Here is a 25121-nt window from a genome sequence, read left to right on the forward strand (position 1 = left end):
GCAAGGCCTTCAAAAGAAACTTACAAGCATCCAGCGACATCAGGCAAATGAGTAACAAGAGTTATTTGAAATTATTTTCTTTAGCCTGGGCATATGTAAATGTAAAGATATTGCCCGCGTCGCTCTTTTTGAAGGTTGGTGAGTGACTGATCTTCGAATATTTAAGCAAATAAGCATAAAAAACATAATATATAATACACTTTACGGCAGAAGGGCATGAGAAAGCCCTTTTGCGAGCAATACATCAATATTATTACTTTAAGTTCAATAAAAGTTTATTTATTTAGTAACTACGCAAAACATAAATCACTGAATTGTTTAAAATATATAGTATGTATATATATAATAATAAGTATGTATATTGATGTATGAGTGTATATGATATTATTGAAATATTTATTTACACTTTAGCGCTAATCAAATTTACAATTTGCTTAAATAAAATTCAAAACTTCATTTTGATTTAAAACAAATGAGAGGAAACAGCATTGCATAAAAAGAATGGGAAGAAAGGGTAAAATCAAAAACAAAAGTAAAACAATAAGCGAAACAATGGCAAATCAACTCAAAACTGTGTGACTACATATTTACAGACAATCCCCTCATAATTCGACAACTTTTCACTTAATAACTAACTTCAGATCCATATTTTCAAAATCGAAATCGTGCCAGTTCAGAACAGTTGCCGAACAATTGGGTAGCAATGTTTATGACTTGTCATGAATACGAGGAACGGCGGCTACGACAATTCTAAAGGAATTCATATTTATGTATTTGAAGAGCCTGCGGGTGTAGTAGTTGACGATGCTGGTGGCGGCGGTGCTGCTGCTGCTGCTGGTGGTGGTGCTGTCAAATTGGTTTGAACCGGTGCGGCAGCTGGAGAATAATACGCGGTAGTAGCTGGAGCGTTTGTGCTTAGAGCTAGAACGGGAAACACAACAATTTAAGGCACACGCCTGGCATCGATTATATAATTACTGCTTACATTGGCGCAGTGCCTTTTGAAACTTTTCGTATTCCACATAATGCTTAAGGCGCAGCTCGTCCTCTTCAATCAGCTGCCGTTGGCGCAGCAGCAGCAGTCGCTGATGTTGGTTGGTGCCCAATCGTGTATTGCACAACTGATTAACCAATGAGTCGAGATTATGTTTAATGTCCTGCAAGCAAATGAATTCATTCATTTAGTTAATACGTGTGGTCAACAAATCAACTTGCTTACCGATTGAATATCGCTCGGCAACAGGTGTGGATGAGTGGCTGCCAGGGACACGGGCTCCTCTGCGACTGCAATAGAAATACATCATTTAGATTAAAAAGTTAATTCAAGGCACCAGTGCTGATTTACCTTCAGCAACAGCTGGGTTAAATAGCGGCTGCAGGACATGCTGCATGCCCTGGGCTGTCTGCTGTGCCTGGCCTACCAGCGGCGCCTGTTGCAGTAGCTGACCCGCCGCAGACACTTGAAAATTTTGCTGCTGTTGCTGGTTGTAAAGGGATGTTACAGTTTGTTGTGGCTGCTGCTGCTGCAGATGTGATTGCAGTTGCAAGGTCTGCTGCTGCTGCTGCTGTTGTTGTTGTTGTTGTTGCTGCTGCTGCTGTTGCAGCAGTTGATGCGAGGCATTCATTTGCGTTGGCATTCCGCCCGGCATAGCAGCCAGCTGATGTTGTTGCATTGGCTGCCCAACGCCCACGCCCATGGCCATCACTAGCGGCGATAACTGATGCATTTGGTTGGCCTGCGCCTGCAAATACTGCTGTGGTGCATGCTGTGACGGCGGCTGCTGCTGTGGCTGTGATGTTGGCAACGTAAACTGTTGTGCCGCTTGCTGTTGCTGTTGCAGCATAATTGGCTGCTGCTGTGCCATGAGTTGAGTTGGCTGCTGTGCCTGTTGCTGATGCTGTTGTTGTTGCTGTGGTTGTTGCTGCTGCTGATGCGGCAATTGCTGCAAAGGAACTTGTTGTTGCTGCTGTACAGCATTCACCATTTGCGGCAGAGAATTTAATGGTGCCTGATGACGCTGTGGCATATTTGAGTACATGTGTTGTTGTTGCTGTTGTTGCTGCTGCTGCATTTGAAGATTTGATGGTTGTGCCGTGGCCCCAACTTGGTTTTGGGGCATCATCACGCCAACACCAACGCCTGCCGGTGCATTTTGCTGCTGATAAATCAATTGAATGCCATTAATGGCCATCGGAACGTTCTGTATGGGCGAACTAATGAGCTCTGTGGGTGTGTTGACGGCGGTGCCGTTTTGCACAGAGCCGCTTGCATTATAGTTTTGAGCCTGGCCACCAGCTAGGCCTGCCACCTGCAGATCGATCTTCAGCTGATGTTGCAGCGCTTCTGCTGCCTCTGCGGAAGTCTTTTGCTCCTGCACACGACTAACGCTAAAGCGGGATATTTTCCGGGCATTGACACTGGCCACAGGCTCGTCAGCTGGCTTGGTAGCTGCCGCAGTTGTTGTTACTGGCGTCTGCAATACGGATTTTAAATTTAAAATAATATATATCATCAATCGAAAATGTAAATTGTATCTGGCTTCACCTCCTCTGTGTTATCCGCATTGCGTAGTGCAGCCAATTTTTTCTCCAGATCTGCTATGGAACTCTGGTTGAGCGCACCATTGCTTGGATTTCTGGCCTCGCTAGTTACACTCAAAGTATTTGACAGTTTATCCAGACTTTCCTGTTTCGTCAGCTTCTTATCGGGGCCACCCTCAGCGCTGGCCGTATTTTCGCCGGCCTCGGCATTGACATTGAGGTTCGGTGCGGGCAGTTGCATATCGGAGCCCATGCTGTTGTCAATGGACGTGCGCCGCGAATTGTATACGGAAGAACCGCGGGCCGAGTTCAGCGCTGCAGTGGGTGTATTCTGGCCAAACGAGGCCGCTGAGCCACTGCCGCCTCCCACGCTGTTCGATTTGTTGACCTATGCATTGAAATATATAAGATTGGAGGTGGATTAAAGATAAATGCCCAAGCCAAGAGGCCGCAAGCGCAACACAGAACGGGTTAAAGCTGGCCAAAACGAAAAGCGTTAGTAAATAAGTAAACAAATCATAAAAAAAACACAACATCAATACGCAACAACTACAAATATTACTTTAACCATACGCTAAATCAGTGGACATGTAAGATGAGCTCGCAATTATATCTGTTAATGCCAGCCCAAATTAAATGATGATGTTTAAGCGAATACCCGAAACCAGTGCGGATTGAGATTCTCTTTCTTACTGTCTACATATATATATATATATATTTTATTTATCAGCCGGCTGGATGCAAGAAGAGAGCCGATTTTAATTTTACTACTTGTGAAATTTATCGTGGATTTTACTTTTCTCAAAATATTCCCAACACTCTGGGTTTTATATAGTATAATTAATTCAATTTTCAGAGTGCAAATTAATTGGAATCGTCTTTTTAAAATATATTAGATAACCAATTGAAAACTGTTCATTTTAAGAACATTTTCATTTTCAGAATTTAAGAAAAGTTAAGATAAAGAAGAGAATATGTTATTCTTAAATTCCGTTTTAAATTGGTTTATACGAACAAAAAAAGAATGTAACAAGAGATTAGATTTGTATTCGCATTTGAATCAGTTCTGCAACGAACGTTAGTTAATAAAACTCCCTTTATGCGTAATTATATACAATTATTGGCAATGTGATGTTTGCAATAAACGTAACGAGACGCCAGACTTAAAGACAAATATTAATAACAAAAAACAGAAAGCAGTATTATTATGCGGAAAACGATAGATACACAAATCTACATAATACATATAATATTAAAAGGAAAGATAAACGATATGGAAACGCAGACTACGAGTTACGTGTAACAACATTAACAAAGGTTTTTTTTCTTTTTATTTTTACTACCAACCACTGTGTCTGCCTGGGCCTGCTGCTGAGCGGAGAGCCCTTTCATCGATGCGATTGCCGGCGAGGCTTGATAAGTGCTGGGTCTGTTGCCAATGGAGGCAACCACCGCGGAGGCGAATGCATGCGCATGTGTTATATTCTCGAGTTCGATTTTTAGCTGTTCCAGCGTATTGGCAGCACCCGGTGGCTGCACTGAACCCAGTTGAACGCCACTCTCTTTGGATTTGTCGGCATTGGCATTGGCGCTTAGTTCCGTAGCTTGTTTGGCAGCTTTGCTGGGGGGCATATCGAACGTAATGTTCACTTCGCTTAGGTCATCCAAGCTTCTGGTGTGCTTCAAATCTTCCACAATCTTCAACTGACGATTCAATGGCAAATTCAAGCTTCTCGGTTTCGCTTCGCTCCTTGTTGACTCCAACAACATTTGCACACGGCTTATGGCCAAACTGCGTGCCTTCTGCTCGGATTGCGGTTTGTCCATGCCACCTTCCAGTTGCGGAAATGGCTCATTGCCTGTTGGCGTGATGGCGTTGTCCGGCATGTAATCAATGGACAGCGACGTGTACTCCGATGCGGTGCTGGTTTTGCGCGAGGCCGAACCAGATCCAATTGTCACATCATTGCTATTGTTGCCCGCATCCCTAGAGGTAGTAGAGGAGGACGACATGGTCGAAGCGGTTGTTGGTGGCGTTGCTGTATTCGTTGGCATTTCTAAATTACTTTGGACTGCTGAAGATTCACGTACTCTTGTCTCACCAGCCCCGGTTTGTTCTGTGTTGGTTGCATCGACAGCTCCTCCATTTGCTCCGTTGTTGGCCGATGCATCCGCACCTTGTGCTGATGGCTCGAACATCTTAGTGATGTCGCTCGCGGTTTCATCCCGCTAAAATAATTGTTTCGTTGAAATAATATATAGATATATATATATATATATTTACACATTTACGCCAATTTATCAATTAAGCTAATAATTAACCCTTGCAGACAATTAAACAAAGGGCCGAATCTAGACACATTCAGTTGACATCTAACATATTTTGAGCAGACTTTCATTTTACTAGCTGCAATCGAAATCGGACAAAATTTAACAAAAATGTGCAAATCGAGCTCAGCTCTGATATATATCTGCAAGGGTGTTTAAACTTCGGTTGTCCAAAGATAGAAATTCCTAATTGTTTTGTTTTTGTCGATCAATAACTAAGGTGTATATACGTAGGTGTATATACGTACTTATAAGCAATAAATTTGTATAAAACGAAAATACATTTGAAAGGGGAATACTAAAACAGAGCATGGAAAAATTTCGTCCTGATTTAAATACAATTGACATCAAGGGTTCTTTAATTATACAATTAAATCTCCTACTGTGAATTCGATTTTAAAACAAATACATGTTATCAATTTCGCTTACAAGAATATCAGAAATAACATATTTAAAATAAATACATCTTACAAATTCATTTTATAACAAACGTTTCAAATTCTTTATATGCCAATTGAATGAAATTTTCACTCTTACTCAAAAGCAAAACTTAAGATTGGTAAATTTAATCTAAATATTATTTGTTTCACGGATGTTCTGACATATTTAGTTGCGTGCTTAGTTTCGTATTCAATAGAAAATAAATAGAGTATTTAAAACAGCGTTTGAAATTAAATTTTTGTCAGTTTTGTTGAGCAACTTTTTGAATGCGAAAAATGATAAGCCTATTAAGTAAAGAAACAAGATCGCGTTTAAACTAAGTATATATACATCTATATATATATGAGAATATATAAGCCCTTAACAGTGCACTTAACACTTACAGATCTATGTCTTTGATGTGTTCTAAATGTGGAACGCTGTCGAGTTAGAGACGCGTGACGGACCTGTTTTATTATAAGTAGTAGAGATATATACAACATACAATCAATATGTTAAAAATGTATTTCGATTTCGAGAGTTCGCAATTAGAGAGTCACTCGCATAATTAATAAAGCGTTAATCAGATTTTTTAATAGCCCGCACTACATTTAGTCAATGTTACGAATCCGCAGTGATTGGATTGCAGTTATCCCATGTTGTTGTTGCCTGTAAGGCTTGCGCTCTCCATTGATTCAAATCGATATACAATTTATTTGAGCGCGACATGTTCCACTAAGCTTTGATCCAATGAAATATACAGGCTGTAAATAGACTCCGAGGCCGCGGCCGCATAGCTCCATATGGGGGAACTAGTAAACTTTTAATCGAACACAATACGGAACGCATTTTGTCTTAATTTTTTAAAAAAAAAGTTGCGACGGAAAATATGTCTGTGATTAGCTATAATTTAAAGTACCTTCTCAATGTTGCGGCGATAAGTGGTTGGGATTGGAATTTGGTTTGGATTGTGCTTAACCTGCTCAACAATATCGTTAATCATTTCCACAAACACGGTGCTCTGGCAATTCGACAGTAAATCTTGGGCAATCTGTAAAAATATTGATCATAAATTTTGAAGAATTCTACACGCTGTTATTTGGGATGCCAATTGCTTACCAGTTTGTTGGCAATCTCAACGGGATTGACATCGCTTATGTCAAATTTGAATGTTATAGTTTTCAGCTTGTTCTCCATGTGGCAATTAATGACGCTGCCCTCGTCCACGCTGGTTACGCTAAGCTTTGGTATGCGTTCGTTTCCGCTACGATTTGAACGTCGCGGCTTCTGCACACGCGATCCAGCAGCTTGTTGTTGTTTTTGTTGCTTCTCCGCGTCTGCAGGATTTGTAGTTGCAGTCTGCTGCGGCTCGACACTTGAAGTGGAAGCAGCATCGAAATTCGTTTGTGCAACAACTGCTGGAAGCTCCTGTGCTGCAATCGTGGGTTGTTGATTAATGGGTTTATTTGGCAACTGCTGTTGTGGTTGTTGTTCAGCTTGTGGTGGTGGTGCTGCTGCTGCTGCTGGCTGATGCACAATTTGAGCTTGTGGCGTACTATGCAATAGCTGTTGCAGCTGCTGCTCCAGCGGTATTTGCTGCTGCAGTGGCTGCTGTTGATTCTGCAGATATTGCTGCTGCTGTATTTGAGTGGTCGCGGCTGCATAGTTGACGTGTTGTTGGGCTTGTTGTTGCTGAGCATCGACAACATTTGCAATTGGCTGAACAATTTGTTGCTGTTGTGGCTGCTGTTGAGCAGCTGATTGCGGCTGATTATATGTAGTCGGTATTGGTTGCTGGTGCATAGCTGCCGGCACCTGCATCTGTCCTTGTATTAGCATAGCCGTTGGCTGTTGCTGCTGTTGCCCCATGATTTGAGCAGCACCAGCAACAAGCGGCTGCATTGTCGAAATTGGAATTTGATGTGGTTGCGCTAATGCATTTGGAAGGAACTGTTGCTGTTGTTGCTGTACGAACTGTTGCTGCTGATGTAACTGTTGCAAGTGATGTTGCTGGAGAATCTGCTGTTGAGTTGCAGATGGCTGTTGCATGGGTTGTTGTTGTATAGGTTGTTGTTGCATTGGTTGTTGTTGTATAGTTTGTTGTTGCATTGGTTGCTGCTGTATGGGCTGTTGTTGTTGTATGGGCTGCTGTTGCATCGGTTGACTTGGAATGGGTTGCTGATTATGCTGCGGTGGCAACTGATGCTGCTGAGCCATCGGTTGTTGCATTTGTTGTGATGTTTGGAGCTGCTGTTGCTGCTGAATTGGTTGTGGTTGCATTTGTTGTTGAATATTCTGTGGTTGCATTTGCTGTTGCTGTTGTTGTATACCATACGGTTGTTGCTGCTGCTGTGTAATTGGGACTTGATGCATTGAAAGCGACGCCTGCGCCTGTTGCTGTTGATAATATTGCTGGTGTTGTTGTTGTTGCTGCTGTTGCACCAAATCAGTTGTTGGCATATTATTTTGCATTAGTTGCTGCAGTTGCTGCTGCAATGGTATTTGCTGTACCTTTTGCTGTTCGGCTAGATGATGTTGTTGCTGTTGCTGCTGCTGCTGTATAACCGCAACAGGCTGTTGTTGTTGTTGTTGCTGTGGATGGGTAACTGCAACTGGCTGCACCTGCACCTGTTGGGGTAGCAATTGGGTTGGTGGCCCAGGCTGTGGTGGCTGTTGTAGCTGTACAACTGGCTGCTGAGCTGTCTGCTGTTGTTGATTGCCCGTGGGTGAGATTACCTGGCCGTGGCCATTCGCAATGTCCTGCATGGCGTTGGTCGGATTTTGATATGAAGCTATCTGAGGGTTCTGTATATAATGAACTGTCGTTGAATGTTGCTGCACCTGTGATATGGCCGGCGAGGCAATCACTTTCTGCTGCCCTGGCACTGACTGTGGCAGCTGTTGCTGCTGTTGTTGCAATTGACTGCCGCCGTTTTGAATGGAAGTGGTCGACCTTGTGAGCAGATTCTGTGGATCGGCACTATTTGTGGAGACGACCAGGCTTGTCTCTGAGTCAGTATTTAGCATTTCGAGCTTGAGTCGTTGATTCCATTTAACGCCATCCTCCTCGTCTTCAGACTCATCATCTTCGTCGTCCTCCTCTTCAACGTTGGTTGGCAGACTTTCGCGTTGCTTTTGCAGTGCCAGCTTTTCCAAACGTGACTTTTCGTTCTGTAGCTTAATTTGTGTTTGGCGCTGAGCACGTTCCTTAAGCAGTGACACCACCTGGACCTTTAGAAGGCGCGCAACAGCACGAGAATCATCCTCAGAAATGATATTCTCCTTCATCATGTCCTGGGCAATTTGCTCATACTCATCGTGCTGTATGTTGTACTCGAACTGAATGGCTTCGTTTTCCTTGTGGCGAGATGAGCGCTTCTTTGGGTCCATAAATCGCAGACGAAACTCAATGATGCTGATGCTGGGATCTGAGAGGAACTGTTCCGAGGCGGCGGGTTCCACACGTATCCCAATGTCCTCATCAAAAAATTCAGACTCCAGCAGCTCGTTGCATCTGGGACGATCCTCTTTTTTCAGCTCAATACAGCGCTCAATGATATCGCGCACATTGGGATCCTCTACCTTTGAGAGGGCTGCTGGTTTTATACCGGATATCACCTTCTTGTATATCTGAGCGGGGCCTTTGCACTCGCTGTAAGGATATTCGGATATGGCCATTTCCAACATGCACATGCCAAAGGCATACACATCAACCGATTCATCATAGTGCTCCTCGTACATCTCGGGTGCCATAAATTCAGGTGTACCAATCACAGATTTAGCATGGGACCGATTCTTTAAAGTTGCCAGTCCCAAGTCACCGATTTTAACACTACCAGTGGTGCCAGTTATAAAAATATTATCACATTTCAAATCACGATGAATTATAGGAAATTGACGAGTATGCAGGAAGTTGAGACCTTTTAAGATCTGACGACACCATGACTTCAATACCTTTGGGTGTATTTTTTTGAATCGTTTTAAATACCTTCAAATAAATTCGGTCAATAAGGATAAATAGCTCAATTGATTCATTATCCCACTTACGACTTTAAAGTACCAGATAACATTAACTCGGTGACTAGTACTATGTTTTTTTTGCGTCCAATTGGAAACTCCCAATATGTATAGAATCGCACAATGTTTGGATGCTGCAATTTCTTCAACATATCCGCCTCTTCCCGGAATCTAGTGCGTTCACTCTTCTTCACTTGTTTATCCTGCAATTAAAAAGAAATTTAGGAAGGTAAAATTAAAATTCGAATAGATATTGAACTTACCAACAATTCGCACCAGGCAACCGGCACACCGGTAAGTGTGTCTAGGCCGCGATAGACAGTTTTAAAGGAACCACGACCGACTTCTTTGTCGTATTTAAAGAAGCGTCCACATGGTGACATCGCAACCGGATCATCGTCTTCATCACTCTTGCGCTCTTTCGTTAGGGACGTGACCGATGAGGTAGCTGATGCGGTATGCGCTGATGATGGCTGCAATGACACCGATGTTTCAGTACCAGCAACGGTTGCGTCTCCGGAAACGCCTTCCCCTCGTTCAGACTGTTTGGACAAATCCTCGAAAACCTTTGGCTGTCTTTCACCAAGAAGCACCTCGCTGTCGTGCTTTTCCTCAACTTGGAAGCCAACGCGCTTTACACCAGTCGTCTGTTTATTGGCAGGTTTGGATGGCACATCAATTTGAGTCTTTTCAATCTTAACATTGCGCGACGCTTCGGTAATGATGTTCTCAATAATGCCGGCCACTTGATGGTTAGCTGCATCTGTGGTATTCGATCGGGTCGGTGTACGAAATTGCTCCTCCAAATGCTCCGCTTCCCGCGACAACATCTCAATGTTGTCATCGTAATCGCGAGGAAACTCCGTTTCCAGTTCCTCAAACTGTAAAGGGTTTGCATTTCTGTTGGATTGTTCGACGTTTTTGCGCACAAAGCGTATAGTCTGCACATAGTTGTCTGTCCCCTTGCCCGCTTTACTCCCCTTGCTGTGTGGCGACTTGAATGGTATTGGGCCGGTCATTGATTGAGGCCCAGTCCCAACGTGCTGCTTAAGCACAGGCTCTAGCCCCGTATCAGACGACGATTTTCTATTTTCCATCCTTTTTGGTTTGGCCTCAGCAGCTGGGGACGGGGACGGGGACACAACAGCCTTCGCTGGCATGTCTTTGTCTTTGCTCTTATCCGTGGACCCTACACCAGCGCCTCCAGAATTGGGGCTATTGACTGCATCTGACGGCTGGGCTTCACCATCCATTGTTTCCTCATTATGTTCCGCAACGGCAGTATCCGTTGCCTCCGGGCCAAGTCCTTCAACGACGGACAATTGAGTTTCTGTCACAGTCCCGTCCTTATTGCAGCTAATATTCGTTGATTCGTTTTCGTCTTCCACCTTTGGGCTCCTATTGTTGACTGTTGACCTGCCAGCTAAGGCGCTAGTTGAGAACTGACGCAGTAACCGACTCCAAATATTGTTCTTACTATAAGATAATGGTGAGGCTTCGTTGGGTTCCACTGCTGGTGCTGCTGTTTGATGTAACTGAAACTGAGTGTCGGTGTTGGTGCTACTAATGTGTACAGGAGCTGATTCCTGTTTGCGACGATATTTGCTCTTCAGTGCTGTGTTTTTTAATCTACAAGTCGGGCTAACGATTTTCCTTGGGGAGGCAGTTTTATTAGAAGCACACTGTCCCGGTTTTTGGATTTTAGCTTCTTGCACAGTTTGTTCCTCACCAGAAATATCTGAGTTATTTCTGCAAAGACAAAAAATCCAATTAATCCAATTTGTGTTCATATGTTAATGATTTAGATTTTTTTTTATATACAGCACCAATAATAGAACTATGCATCAACCATTTTTAATCAAGTATGCGCATTTGTTGTAATATTGTTCAAAGAATCTGTCACTTCATGATGTCTATGCTACATTGTTTTGCAGCAGGAGCTCTCACCTTTGAGGTTGCGTGGTACTGGAAGTAGTACCATCTTCGCTGATGGTGCTTTCCTTCCGAATACTGTTTGTGGGTACGACCTCTCTATGTCGTACAAAGTCGCAAAGGGTTTGTCCAATTTTGTAAAATTTTCAACAACCAATGGCCAGGTGGAATCTGCACAATAGAAAAAAAAATCACAAAACTTGAACACGTACCTAGATGCATGCAATTTGTTTGTAAAATAGCCCTATTGTGGATAATTGATTATATTTTTCATTTTGTTTCAGCAATAACAAAAGCCGATTAATAATCGATTTTACTCTCGTTACAGGCTCAATTCCGATGCAAGAAAACATTGTTTATTCAAGTTGTGCATTTTTGTTATGTTATGCATCGAACGTTTTTTATTACTATTGATATTTCACTGCGCCTGTGCTCTAATAACATACATACGTATGTATGTAAACGGTATACATATGTCTACATACATTTATATAAATACATAGCTCATACATATCTATGCACTGTTTGTATGTGCCTGTGTCTGAACATATGTATGTACTTTGTGCTGTTTGATTGCAAAACAGCCGTCATGCAGCCCAGCCGTCGGTTTTTGTTTCTTGGGGTGTATCTTAATTATGAGTCATAAATCCCAATTGCACCAAACTACGCCTACTTCTGCTGACTTCTGTTTCTTTTCTTTTTTTTTTTTTTTTTTTATCCGATCGCTCAGTGACACACGTTTATACGTGAGTACTTGACGGTGTACTCACCTACACATGCAAATAAATATTTAAGTGCATGAGTACGTGCAGACATATGTCAAATTGAGTAGTTGTACAATTAATATCCTTGTGCACTATCAAATTGCATTATTTATCCTGCTAGTTTTCACAACATACAAATTACTCGAGTCGCACTAATTATGATGTCATAGACGTGGAAAAGCACCAAAGCTAGTTGCATAGAAATCTCGGATTAGATGTCTGCGCCATGGTCATACTTGAAGAGCTCGTTAGCACTGTACGATATGCGAAAGATAATTGTGCAAAATACATAAATATAGTAGCACATTCATTAAATTTCACAACAAATTTACAAAATATACCGCCACATATGTAGCCGACCCCGCACCAACAAATGTCATTTATCGATAATTTTTACTTGTCTTTGTATAGGTGTTTTTTCATTTTGTTTATGCTAATATCTGAGCTGCCTTGCTTGTTGTCGCTTGGTTGTAACTCACTATTCACACTTGCATATTTGCATGGCTTTTATATTATTTTGTTTCAGCAATACTTTTGGACTAATTTTTGTTCTGTTTGTTACACAAGAGTAGCACTAGTTAGAGATGAACGATAGTGGGCTTACTGATATTTCTCATAAGTATCCCAATGTATCGAATCAAATTAATACGATAGCTATCGATATTTTTATCCGATATTAGTTACTTGGCAAATAAACTGTTAAATCTAAATTTCGGATTGGCTTATTGGTACTTAACGCTTTTATGTTTGTTTAAGGATACTTTTAAAAATCAAGTTATTTCATAATAAACGACTACTTTTCTTAACTCATATCTAACTAATAAAAATTAAAAAATCTGTGTCTCTATTACATTTCCTTAAAGATATACACCTTAAATGTTGCAACAATAAAGCTTTCCAGTTTCCTGTAGCCACATGGATTTTACCGGCATTATCTTTGCATATATGAACCGATTTGCATTATGAGTCGCGAGATGTGGGCGTTGCTAAATTTATCATTTTGCTGGTATTTGGTTAAGATGAATTTTATCTAATCAATTATATTGTTTACTTTTCTACTCATATATTTGCACGTTTAACTTAAAGCGTAAGCATTTCTGTTCATGCGTATTAAGACACACCAGTTGTTCAATAAAGACATTTTAAAAATTTGTAAATTTCATAATTGTTTTGTAAACCTTTTGTACCATAAATAAATGCACTTTCTAATTATGTTCAACGAGGTATTTAATTAATTTAAAAATATATCTATTTCGCGGTTCTTTTGTCCCGTCTCGTGTGCTTATGTGTGTGGGTAGGTATGTAGTTTACTTTGAAAGATTAATTACCCACCTTGGCGCATAGTAAGAAGAAAAGTACATATTTGCAAACCGTTCATTCTTATCTCGATATGATTTTGTGTGAACAGTAATCTGCGGTCATCTAAGAGATTCAGTTAAGAATTGCGGTTTTACGTGCTTGCAACCGAACCCGACGGCGTATTTTTTTTCCCGTTCTTGCCATTTTTATTCGCAATTTTATTTAGACGGTAATCCAATCGCACAGTTGCTCCAAAAAGTTGCTAAATATGAAAAGTATATGTTTTTAAATTTATTGTATGAATATTTTTCGAACTTTTTCTACTAGCGGAGGGCTTTCTTTATTTTCCTGTGTAATGCTGTGGGATATGTTCTGAAGACTAAATAGGTTACTGGGTCAGACTTCGTATGAATGTCGAATAAATCGAATAGCTATTTTATTTACTAGCTGCTTCTTTTAAAGTTTAAATCTGACTTAGTTTTGTGGCATATCAGCTGAACAATTCATAAAGTTTTAAATTATCGGAATGTGGCTCTTACTTGATCTTACTTTCACTTATTATAATAAAATATTTACAGTCTTTATAGAATTAAAATGTTACTGAATCATTTATTTGCATTTTAACCATCTGAGATAAAGCCTCAAAGCATTTGCTTTGCAATTTGGCCAATAAATGATTGGTTAGGGCAGAAAAATCTTGGAAGGCAACGAATATGAATATGAATATGAGTACGAATATGAGTATGGATACGAACTTGAGTACATATTTGGGCACTTCGGATGCGACTGCATTGCCCTATCCTGGAATGGACGACTATGGATGCCCTCACATGAATTGTACGGCAATGGAGTTTGTTCAGTTCGTACTCGGCCCACAAACCCTGCCGCTGCATAAGGCCTTATTGGTGAGTTTAGATAAATGCAGTAGATAAAGACATATAAACTTATAAACTATTTATAGATAAGCATAATTTTTAGTGGCATATTCATAACTGGCGTACTGGGAAACGTCCTGGTCTGCATGGTAATAATTCGGCATGCGGCAATGCACACGGCAACGAATTATTACCTGTTCAGTTTGGCCGTGTCCGATTTGCTGTACTTACTTTTAGGTTGGTAAGCTCATAAATTACCTAACTGCATTTAACATTGATTTTAATGATGACACTAGGATTGCCGGCGGAGGTATTCCTATACTGGCATCAGTATCCATATTTATTTGGTCTGCCGTTTTGCAAGTTGCGAGCATTTGTGTCGGAAGCGTAAGTATGTTGCTCTGGGCGCAGGTCAAATTTTAATTAGAGCACAATACAACAGGTGCACATATGTATCGGTGTTCACAATTGTTGCCTTCTCGATGGAACGATTTCTGGCCATATGCCATCCCCTGCACGTGTGTGCAATGTCCGGCTTTCAGCGGGCACTGAGGATCATAACGGCCCTTTGGATTGTAAGTTTCCTAAGTGCCATACCATTCGGTGTCAAGACTGAAATTCAATATTTGAATTTTCCAAACGGTATGGTTTAAGTACATTGTATATTGGAATCCATAACGATTGCTGAACACTTACAGATGGATCTCGTATACTGGAATCCGCATTCTGTTCAATCGAATTGGAGTTTCCCGAAGAATTCCCCTTGTTCGAAGTCTCCTTTTGCATATTTTTCATTATACCCATGATACTCATTATATTGTTATATGGTCGCATGGGCGCTCAGATTCGTTCAAGAGCCACCGACAAATTGGGTAAGCTTGACAAAATTTCAAGCCGGAACGCATTCGGGAATAAATACAATTCTCTTGCAGGAGTTCAGCAGGGTTCCAGGAATCGCGAATCGCGTAGCTCGCAGAAGAAAAAGCGAGCTGTTATACGAATGTTGGGTAAGGAATGCACATTCCTATTTCTCAATTTATATTACTTAAAAGCTATACCTTTAAATAGCCGCCGTGGTAATCACATTTTTCGTCTGCTGGTTTCCATTTCATCTGCAAAGATTGTGGTTTCTGTACGCCAAGAACATTGCCAACTATCAGGATGTGAATGAATGGCTGTTCTCCATAGCGGGATTCGCGTACTATGTCTCTTGGTGAGCATTTGCAGCTATTTTAAACTAATATTAATCTAAGTTTAATAATTGATTCATTGTTTCTCACCAGCACAATTAATCCGATTGTGTACAATGTCATGTCACAGCGCTATCGGGTTGCCTTCAAGGAGATACTCTGTGGCAAAAAGGCTGGGGCCTATTACAACAGCGGATTTGCCAGAGATCAATCGAGTTTCATTAGGGATGAATCCAGTTTTCGAAGGGGCAGCTCAGCTACTCCCAATCTGCGTGGAAGCACTCGCTATAGCCGCGTATCTGCTGTGAGTACAGAGCAATAATCCATTCGACCTAAGCATATTATTTCCTCATTTTTCTTTTAGAACGGAATGGCGGACTGCTCTTTACTAAACACAACAACAAAAATTGTTATTGTTCTTGGCAACAACTCGCCCCAAAGAGATGTGGACCGAAACATACCAGAAGAAACTGAGGCCAAAAAACAGGAAAACTGAATGTATTTCTGTTTTTTTTTTTATAATAATAATTACTAATTACTCAAAATAAAACCGAGCTAGCGAATGTACGAAAATAAACATTTTCTATTTCCATTAACATGTTCATTTGCAGAAATAATTGCTTGAGCTTTGCCTTAATTATGGGCAAAGACTTTAATATATCATCTCAGAAAGTCGCAACCGAAATTTCTTATTAGTGCATTTATTTATTTCTTGAGCATAACAGTATTATTTCAAGAAACATATTTTACGGTTAAGTGTGTTGGATTATTTGAATAACAATAAATGGAATCAAAAACAAAACCAAAAAATACCGTAGTGAAAGTTTTATTATAATTGGGGCTGAATGGGCATTAAAATAGTTTTTATTTGGCTTAAAGCTTCAAAAATGCCTGCTTGATTCGCTCAGATGCAAACAGTTATCGAATAGCAGATACCCTGTAAATTGGCTAAATTTAGACGAACTTGAAATATATAAATCAAATAAAGAATTTGTTAATGGCAATTATTCAATTCAATTATCTAGAAGAAGACTGTATTGTAATGCTGGTTGAGAGAAACCCCGAAACTGGTTTGAAGACACAGTTGCGAGACTTGCCGCGAGATGAAACCAGAATAGATGCCTGACGACTTTTGAATACCGTGCATTAAAATGGGGGATTATAATTTGGGTAAGAGCTGTTGCTTTCCTGTATCATGCTTGAGCAACAAATTGAATATACCCGTTTCGCCTGATCAGTTAGGATGTAATGAACTTGAATCTGAGAAGTTTGGCGGAGAAGGTAACTTGATTGCCTTTTCGCTGATGATACGATACAAAGCAAAAGAGAAGAGGCTGTTGCCTCGAATGCATTCAAGCTATTTTGTTAAAGTGAACAATCCGGTTTCCTTGCATGCTCCGTGGCTTTGTTCTGCAGTTAGTCGCAGCATTTGACCCAGAGACGACGCAGCTCTTCAAACGCGGATCGCCTTCAGACGCCGATAGATACCGCAATAGAGAGATCAATCGGACGCACAACCAGTTCGGCACAAAAGAAGCTCGTGTGTGCGTGTGTGTGTGTGTGTTAAATTTAAGAAAATTGGAATTTGTTTATTTCGAGTAAAAGTAAAGTAAAAGTTAAAGAAGAACCGACTGCAGAATTAAATGCTGATCGACAGTCGCAGCAGTAAGACGAACGCGCCGCGCCACATTTTCGATGCTCGACTTTTCATACAGACCAGCGCCAACTGTGTGGCATAGTAGAAGCAACTCCATGTCAGCCATTGTCAATGTGATAGTTCTCCTGGGCTGCATGCAGCTGATTCGAGTGGAAAGTAAAAAACACGATGTGACACTCGAGCTGAGCGCCGCGTCTCGCAGCGCGCGTCTAATGCAATTCCTAAGGGAGCCCCAGCCAAAATTCAATCCCCATCGACGAGCAGGTCCTGTGCAGATACCACGTGTGCGGACAGGTGCCGACAGCCTGCACCCGCCCCCAGCCTGGCGGCCCCCGTTGCCGCCTCCGGTGCTGGCGGGACAGCAGCTGATGCGACGCGAATACAATGGTAATTGGCCCTATAATGGTGGCAATTCGGCCACAAGATTTGCCCACTCCAAGGATGCGGCTCCAGTGCTGGATGTGGACAAGAGCCAGTTTTATCGGCCCAAGGAGGCAGCTCAGTACAACTACCAGGCCAACCAGTACACGCAGAATTTCAAGGCCTCGCCGCATTACAACGAGCCGACCAAGTTTCCGGGCTATGCGCCGATTCAGCAATATGCAATACCCGTTGAGTCCACCAAATATTTGGCCAACTATGGTGACTCAGCGGGCAAACCAGCTGCCAATCAATTGGGTCAAGCGCCAGCTGCAAATGGCTATGCTGTCTACGAGGATGCCGATTCGGCTGCCAAGAGTGCGGCTCAATTTGGTGGCAGCTATCAGCAGAGCGCAGCAATAGCTACGCAAAAGCTGTCCAAAGAAGCCGAGAGCTATTTGCATTTCATGAGCACCAACGATTATTTCCTGCCCAAGCGTGAACCCAACTACAAACAGCAGGACGCCGATCGCGACCAAATAAGCTATCAGCAACAGAAGCTGTTGCAGCAGCAACAGCAGCAGCAGCAACATCTGCAACAACAGCAGCAACATCTGCAACAGCAACAGCAGCAACATCTGCAACAGCAGCAGCAGCAACAGCTCCTGGATAGCAGTGGGTCCTCCAGTTTCAACAAGCCTTTGCGAGTGTCGGATCTGTTTTATCAGCAGGATCCGGCTCCTGCCAATTCGGCTGTGGTGCGTGGCAGTTATCAGGCCGGGCAGAATGCCTTTGTCGTCAAGTCGGATGGCAACAAGTCCGTGAAGCATATTGTGTCCACTTCGTTGACACCTCGAACAACTCAGGTGCCACCAGCCTCGACCTACTCGCATATTTGGCACAATGCCCACAAGACCGAAACACCAGAGCCCCTGCGCTTCGAGTTTACGGAACGCGATGCCATCCGCGGATCGGCCAGCTATACCAATGCGCCGCAAGGACACAAGCTCTACTATGAAACACACACATCCTCACCTCACGTACCCTCGGTCAGCGTGACGCCCAGCATCTCCGAGGGTCCAAAGTCAGTTAAGGAAGTTGTCAGCGAGTCCAAGGAAAGCCATGAATATGTTCACAAGGTAAGAAATCAATATGTTTCTCCATCGGTTACTTTCATTCTTGTCAAAACTCGCCAGTTAATCAATGAGTTCGGACATCAGGTTTATCAGATAAGCATTTGAGCACAATATCTGAGTGCGAAGAACTCAGCAACTTTCCACTATTAACGAATTCCAAACGCTCCATTATAAGTGTCGGCAGTCGATTAACTTTCTTCTATATTATTAACTGCCTAGGCAATTTGATATCAATCAAAGTTTAGCGACATTAAGATCAAAATCTGTTTTACGTTGGCCGAATGTCAAACACTTTTGTTGGACTCATTTTCTGTATACTTTCACTAAATTACAAGCTACTTAAAGTGTGAATATATGCAGATTTAAAAAAAAATATATATATAAGTACTATTTTATTGTATATTTTACAAATATACATATAAACGGATAAACATATACAAGCACATGCATAAACAAAGTACGAGATTGCTAAGCGACTTCTTGATTGGCCTGAATTTTAAAGGCTTACTTGATTTCATGAGAATCGCATAGTAAGGCGACCTACAGCAAGAAGTAAACTTGATCTGTATATGGTATAAATAAAAATGTATACCGCCATGCACGCATTCATACATATGTAACAAAAATACATTATATGCATAAACATTTTCTTGATGTATTCCAGCGACCCCAAGAGCAAGAGCCTGCACCAATACAACCAGTCGAGTCTCCTCCAAAGGACAACGAAGCTTATTGTGAAAAAATTTGCGCAAATGTCTATGATGAGAACGATGAAATTGTGTGTGGATCTGATGGATATATGTACACGGGAGAGTCACAGCTAGAATGTTATTCATCCTGCCTTAATATTGGTAAGCACGCTGAGACCTCGTTAAGCCAATTTATTTATATAATATTTTTTTTTATCTTCTTTCAGAGGTGTCGATAAAGAGTAAAGGATCATGTGCTTAAGTTCGAGCTTTATATGTAATCTATTTATTTACTTGCTTAGTTGTAATATTTATTTTAGATTAAGGTTATTTATTTTTAATCTAAGCAAAATAAAGCATGTCATTTAAACTTATTATTTCTTTGGCTGGCGTTGCTCAAATGGATATAGCATATATAACATGATCTTATAAACTCTGACACAAATGGATATATTTGTGTACATACTTATTCAAATGATTTGCACTGTTAGTTTTACTCTTCCATGATGGTTGAAATATGAAAATTTAAATAGCGGAAGCACTTGGTTTAAAAACCAAACATTTTTCGTTTTAAATATCCCGCTCGTGGTGGTTAATCGATATCGATTAATTTTGTGCATATATTTGAAAAGAATTTGTAGTTACATTTATACACGAGCTCAACTACGAAGCGCCTTGTCGTGACTTCGACCTATCGATAACACTCGAATGGTGTTGCTAGAGTATACTGAATACATATGCGAACAGCTGATCGTTTGTATTTGCCTACATTCGGGAAATGCGTTTTAAGTGTGTTATTTTGAAGAATACTTGTGCTATTTTTCAAATCATTCGGGTGTTCACGAGACAAAATTTCTTTAATTACTGGAATACCATTATTGTTGATAAGGCGAAATACTATACAGAATTGACTGTACGAGTATCGTTTTGATTCAATACCCCAAAAGTATCGATTGGTTTGGTAACAAAATATCGACCTATCGGGGCGATAACAACATTGACGAAAACAAAGCAATTCGCGTACATATATAATTTTTGGCAGTATTTATTATCATTTCGCCAAAAGCCGTCGCAAACGCGCCTCAAACAATCTATATACACAACCAATTTTCGTTTGCCTGCTGCGTTAGTGTGGAATTTCTTTTGCATGTTGGAGCGAACACAGCAAAGGAAAATCTCTACACTGAGGGAACAACGCAACGCCCTGCGACCTCGAGACGCAGCCAGTGCAATACATTGAAATGCAAAATTACGGCGTTGGAGCTGCTGCTGCTGCAGCTCCAACGGTCAAACGCCGTACGGACAGCTATGAGGCTGCACAAAACCATCCACATACGCCCAGCAGCGGCGAGAACTCCCGTTGCGAGAGTGATGAGGAGTATGTAAACACCAGGATCTTGCGGCGACGCATGGAGCTGCAGTCGACGCCTGTAGTGACTGTGGCACCAACATCGGCTACAGCAACAGCCCCAACAACAGCACAGGGTCATGTGGAGCAGCCGGAGTTTCCGGCGGCCACATCCTCGGCCTCATCGTACAACGAGGAGCGCATGCGACGCAAGCTACAATTTTTCTTCATGAATCCCATAGAAAAGTGGCAGGCCCGACGAAAGTTTCCCTATAAATTTGTGGTGCAGGTAATGTCCACTTACACATATACACAAATACATAAACATATCTCCCAGCAGCTCATCTGGTTGTGCTCTGTCACGTGATACAAATTTCAATTCCCATGCAAAGGGGGCCGAATGCTTAGCTGGTTTGTCGAGTCTGTTTGCATGACACATCTCTCGACAATAGCCACAAAATTAGTTTGTTGTGTTTCTCTATTATTTTTAATTAATATGCTATGTTTGCCTAACGTTCAGCGTGTAATTCCAAGGCACTCAAATCGGGCAGCTATAGAACATTGAAGCTATCTACCTTTTGTTTAAACAATTGCAAAGTTTACACACACATTACTTTAACGTTATCTGGTCGGTCTAACTATAAAAACTGCGTAATACGCTTACTTTTCAACTTTTGGGTGTTTACGGCGAACTGTTCAAGAAATTACTTAACCACATGATAAATACGGAGCTCTAATGGGGATTTTTTTGGGTGCCTTTTTGTGGGCATGATTAATAGTTGGTCTGCATAGTTGTTGCAAAAGTTCAAAGCCAAATAAAGATTTCATAAAGATATGCAATTCTGACGTAGATAGAACGAAACATTTATCGTATCTCTAGACAGCATTCATAGCCAATTATTTGAACTTGTCAAGATATACATATGAACTACACATGCCCAAATAGAATATGCCTCAGAGATAATTCCACGAATAATTGGCGCTAATTTTGGTTTACGTAAACGAACTAATCAATTGCTCAAGTACCCATTTATATGCATAACATATAAACGTGGGCCACACATCGTCTCTAATGTACTATAAATGAGATAACAAGAGGGGAAAATTGTCTTGAAAACACCGACGCTTGAATGCCCTTTATCGCATAAGTTAGATTTTTAGCTAGACGATCTGTATGTTATAGTAAATTAATTTTAAAAGCCTATGCTCAAAGTTTGTTATTGGTCTTGCGAAATAAAATTATGTGTACCATATAAAAATAGAGCATTACCCTAGTTCAGCGACCTGATCAACAATATATATTTACATACTCTATTTTGCGCTGGGAGATTTGTGTATGTTTTGTAAATGAACCGCATATTTTCTTAATGTTTGTATACAACCGCATATTCAGACTCATAATGTGGCTTTACTTATTTTGAATGAATTATTAATCTTAGTTTACCTGATTTGTGTCGTTTATAGATAGTGAAGATTGTTCTGGTGACGATGCAGCTGTGCCTGTTCGCTCACTCGCGGTATAATCACATCAACTATACCTGGGACAATCGCATCGCATTCTCGCACCTGTTTCTCAAAGGCTGGGACTCGTCGCGTGAAGTTGAGAGCTATCCGCCCGCCGTGGGACCTTTTGCGTTGTACGAGAAGACCGAGTTTTTCAATACGGTTCAGTTTGCGGTGGACGGGTACGGCAATATGAGCCGTTCCATTGGACCCTACTATTATCCCACGGCGAATAATACTATGCCACCGTTGACGCTGTGCATGCAGAACTATCGTGAGGGCACAATTTTCGGGTTTAATGAATCCTATATCTTTGATCCGCATATCGATGAGCTGTGCGAGAAGCTGCCACCAAATGTGTCCAGCATTGGGGTGCAGAAATATTTAAGCGATCAGGGAGTCGATGTCAATTTCGCATCGCTGGTAACAGCCGAGCTGACGTTTAAGATAAAAACGGTCAATTTTAAGGCCAACGGCGGTGCGTTGTCTGCTCCCGATTGCTTTAGGTTCGACGTATCCATACTGTTTAACAATCGGGATCACGATGGCCAAGTGCTGTTATCCCTGGATGCGGAGGCGACGCGATTGAAATGCAAGGGCGACACGGATTTCATTTCGGAAGCACGCTTCGATGCGATATTGCGAAGTATTCTTAATATCTTTGTGCTACTGACCTGCGCTTTATCCTTTGCCCTCTGCACTCGAGCGCTCTGGCGAGCTTATTTGCTGAAGTGCACCACAAAGAACTTCTTCCGTTCACATTTCGGCAAAGAACTCAGCTTTGATGGTCGTCTGGAGTTTATTAACTTTTGGTGTGTAAAATTCATGGCATCTATTCGATTTCATTTGATTAATGTTTCGTTTATCTTGCAGGTACATTATGATCATCTTTAATGATGTTTTGCTTATCATTGGTTCGGCACTGAAGGAACAAATCGAAGGCCGTTATATGGTTGTGGATCAGTGGGATACCTGCTCGCTATTTCTGGGCATTGGCAATATGCTGGTGTGGTTTGGTGTGTTGCGCTATTTGGGCTTCTTCAAGACCTACAATGTGGTAATACTCACTCTCAAGAAAGCAGCTCCGAAGATTCTACGGTTTCTAATTGCCGCTCTGCTCATCTATGCGGGCTTCGTATTCTGCGGCTGGCTCATATTGGGGCCCTATCACATGAAGTTCCGATCGTTGGCAACGACCTCCGAGTGCCTGTTTTCGCTGATCAATGGCGACGACATGTTTGCCACATTTGCGACCCTCTCCAACAAGGCCAACTGGCTTTGGTGGTTCTGTCAGATTTATTTGTACTCTTTCATTTCATTATATATCTATGTGGTGCTATCACTGTTTATAGCTGTTATTATGGACGCATACGATACAATTAAGAAGTACTATAAGGATGGATTTCCCATCTCCGATCTCAAGGCGTTTGTGGGCACTCGCACCGCCGAGGATATTAGCTCTGGTGTATTCATGAACAATCTGGATGACTTTGAGCAGACCAATTTTCTAGATATTGTGAGAAGCGTTTGCTGCTGCAGCTGCTGCAAACGCCGTTCAGAACCCACCCAAGGCAACAGCGGTTACACAAGCCTATCTAGTATTATGAAATAGTTTGATGCGCCATAGTATTTGCGGGTGTTTTGTTTTTATAACTTGTAGTTTAGTTCCAAATGTTGTTAAGCTTGTTGTATTTTGATTTTACTTTCTCTTTTTTTTTCGCCAAAGCATGAGCCCGAACGTACGTACTCTGAGAAATTTCTATAATCAAACTGCCAGCTACTAAGTGAAACCATTTTTTTTTTCCAAATCCTACAATGACGAGACGCGCGGCTGGCAAATTTAGCTAAGTTCAAAGATAATTTTTGATTCGAAACATTAGAGATATTATGAAAACAGAAAAAACAAAACCAACCAAACATCTGTGTGTGATATAAGACAGAACAATAGAAGTAATACTAGCATGGGAATTTGATTGCTATATATATATATATATATATATATATATAAATGTATATATATGCGGCTTGCATCGAGATCTTCCATGTGTACAATATATCCAAACGAGTTTACGTACAAATAAGAAAGTCACTGGGTTATCCAATTACAATATTCAATTGGATAATCCTATAAGTTTAATCTATTTATGTTTACAATGAAACGCTTGTAAAATATCCAAAAATATAACTGTTGAATCCGTTTAAACCTTTGATGTTTTTTATTCAAATTAGAATTGACTTAAACCAAAGTATGAATGACTTTGGACCCAGCCTTTGCATATCTAACCATATTTAGTAGATGCCAAAAAATGTAGCCCTTGTTTTGTATATGAAAATATTTATGGTATACAATATTTTCAGCACAACGGGCAATTATAGTTTATAAATTGACTTACGATTTTTTCAAAAACTTCAAATGGCCATAACTTGATGAAAAGACGGCCGATCGCGGAAAAATTGGGCGTTTTGTAATCGTTGAGGTCCTTAGAATCGAATTGCATCAAAAGATTTCATTTCCAGGATAAAGTCCATTTTCGCCAAAAACGTGATGTAACCCCTTGCCACTTTGGTCAATCTTGGACATCTTTCGGAATCAGGATTTTTGAATGCGAATCGAAGGTCCTGTCCTGTACAAGTCGAAAGAGGTATATCACTTCGATATCGAGCGGAAAATAACCGAGATATTCAAGTTTTAAGATGTTTTAATTGCTGGATAAATCTCATGTTCGAGAAAATACCAAAGCTTGAACCTAATTCCATTATATTAAATGGAATACGCTTAGAGTTCATAAAAAATCAATTTCTTGTGTCAATCGTATTTCTAATGTCCTGGACTGGAAATAAATGTTATTCAGCATTGCCAATAAATGGAAGGTACGACTGTTATCACCTTTAATAGCCCATTGACCATTTCATTAATCGGCAGGGGAAAGAAACCTCAACCCATAGCAGAGGATGAAAATCGAACTTTTATGTTAGATTTTATTTTAAATGGTTTCCTTTTGTCAATTACAAATGTATTTAATATTATTTGCGTCTATTGTTGGTTGTTTTTGTATACTTTT

General features: G+C 41.0%; 4 protein-coding genes and 1 long non-coding RNA gene across 16 annotated transcripts; 3 read left to right on the forward strand and 2 right to left on the reverse strand.

The window, feature by feature from the left end:
* Positions 1 to 377: 377 nt before the first annotated feature.
* Wnk (Wnk kinase) lies at positions 378 to 10895 on the reverse strand. The gene is made up of 12 exons (XM_032435194.2): positions 10784 to 10895; positions 9570 to 10729; positions 9337 to 9509; positions 6409 to 9277; positions 6209 to 6340; positions 5694 to 5756; positions 3889 to 4770; positions 2546 to 2929; positions 1346 to 2474; positions 1220 to 1284; positions 986 to 1157; positions 378 to 921 (listed from the first exon to the last, which is right to left on the reverse strand). The coding sequence occupies exons 2-12, from the start codon at positions 10557 to 10559 to the stop codon at positions 767 to 769; spliced, it is 7014 nt and encodes a 2337-aa protein (XP_032291085.1). The 5' UTR covers positions 10560 to 10729; positions 10784 to 10895; the 3' UTR covers positions 378 to 766.
* Positions 10896 to 10914: 19 nt separating this feature from the next.
* LOC138911139 (uncharacterized) lies at positions 10915 to 12593 on the reverse strand. Of its 12 annotated transcripts, none has more exons than XR_011416499.1 (4): positions 12344 to 12382; positions 12138 to 12256; positions 11254 to 11409; positions 10915 to 11055 (listed from the first exon to the last, which is right to left on the reverse strand). It is a non-coding gene; the product is annotated as an uncharacterized lncRNA (long non-coding RNA). The 12 variants fall into 12 exon arrangements; XR_011416507.1 differs by having other exon boundaries at positions 12239 to 12256; positions 12344 to 12360; XR_011416497.1 differs by lacking the exons at positions 12138 to 12256; positions 12344 to 12382 and adding an exon at positions 12482 to 12593.
* Positions 12594 to 13453: 860 nt separating this feature from the next.
* On the forward strand, positions 13454 to 15943 carry CapaR (Capability receptor). The gene is made up of 10 exons (XM_002047587.4): positions 13454 to 13530; positions 13880 to 14206; positions 14263 to 14413; positions 14473 to 14563; positions 14619 to 14818; positions 14875 to 15048; positions 15109 to 15183; positions 15245 to 15389; positions 15460 to 15670; positions 15731 to 15943. The coding sequence occupies exons 2-10, from the start codon at positions 14015 to 14017 to the stop codon at positions 15860 to 15862; spliced, it is 1371 nt and encodes a 456-aa protein (XP_002047623.2). The 5' UTR covers positions 13454 to 13530; positions 13880 to 14014; the 3' UTR covers positions 15863 to 15943.
* An 826-nt stretch (positions 15944 to 16769) lies between these two features.
* On the forward strand, positions 16770 to 19618 carry LOC6624495 (uncharacterized). Its single transcript, XM_070208426.1, has 3 exons — positions 16770 to 18522; positions 19184 to 19370; positions 19436 to 19618. Exons 1-3 carry the CDS (start codon positions 17062 to 17064, stop codon positions 19468 to 19470), a joined length of 1683 nt encoding a protein of 560 aa, XP_070064527.1. The 5' UTR covers positions 16770 to 17061; the 3' UTR covers positions 19471 to 19618.
* A 561-nt stretch (positions 19619 to 20179) lies between these two features.
* Positions 20180 to 24267, forward strand: LOC6624553 (mucolipin-3). The gene is made up of 3 exons (XM_002047589.4): positions 20180 to 20845; positions 22021 to 22871; positions 22933 to 24267. The coding sequence occupies exons 1-3, from the start codon at positions 20450 to 20452 to the stop codon at positions 23669 to 23671; spliced, it is 1986 nt and encodes a 661-aa protein (XP_002047625.1). The 5' UTR covers positions 20180 to 20449; the 3' UTR covers positions 23672 to 24267.
* The last annotated feature ends 854 nt before the right edge of the window (positions 24268 to 25121 follow it).

This window comes from Drosophila virilis, chromosome 3, assembly GCF_030788295.1.
Source record: "Drosophila virilis strain 15010-1051.87 chromosome 3, Dvir_AGI_RSII-ME, whole genome shotgun sequence".
In the NCBI taxonomy this organism is placed as follows: Eukaryota; Metazoa; Arthropoda; class Insecta; order Diptera; family Drosophilidae; genus Drosophila; species Drosophila virilis.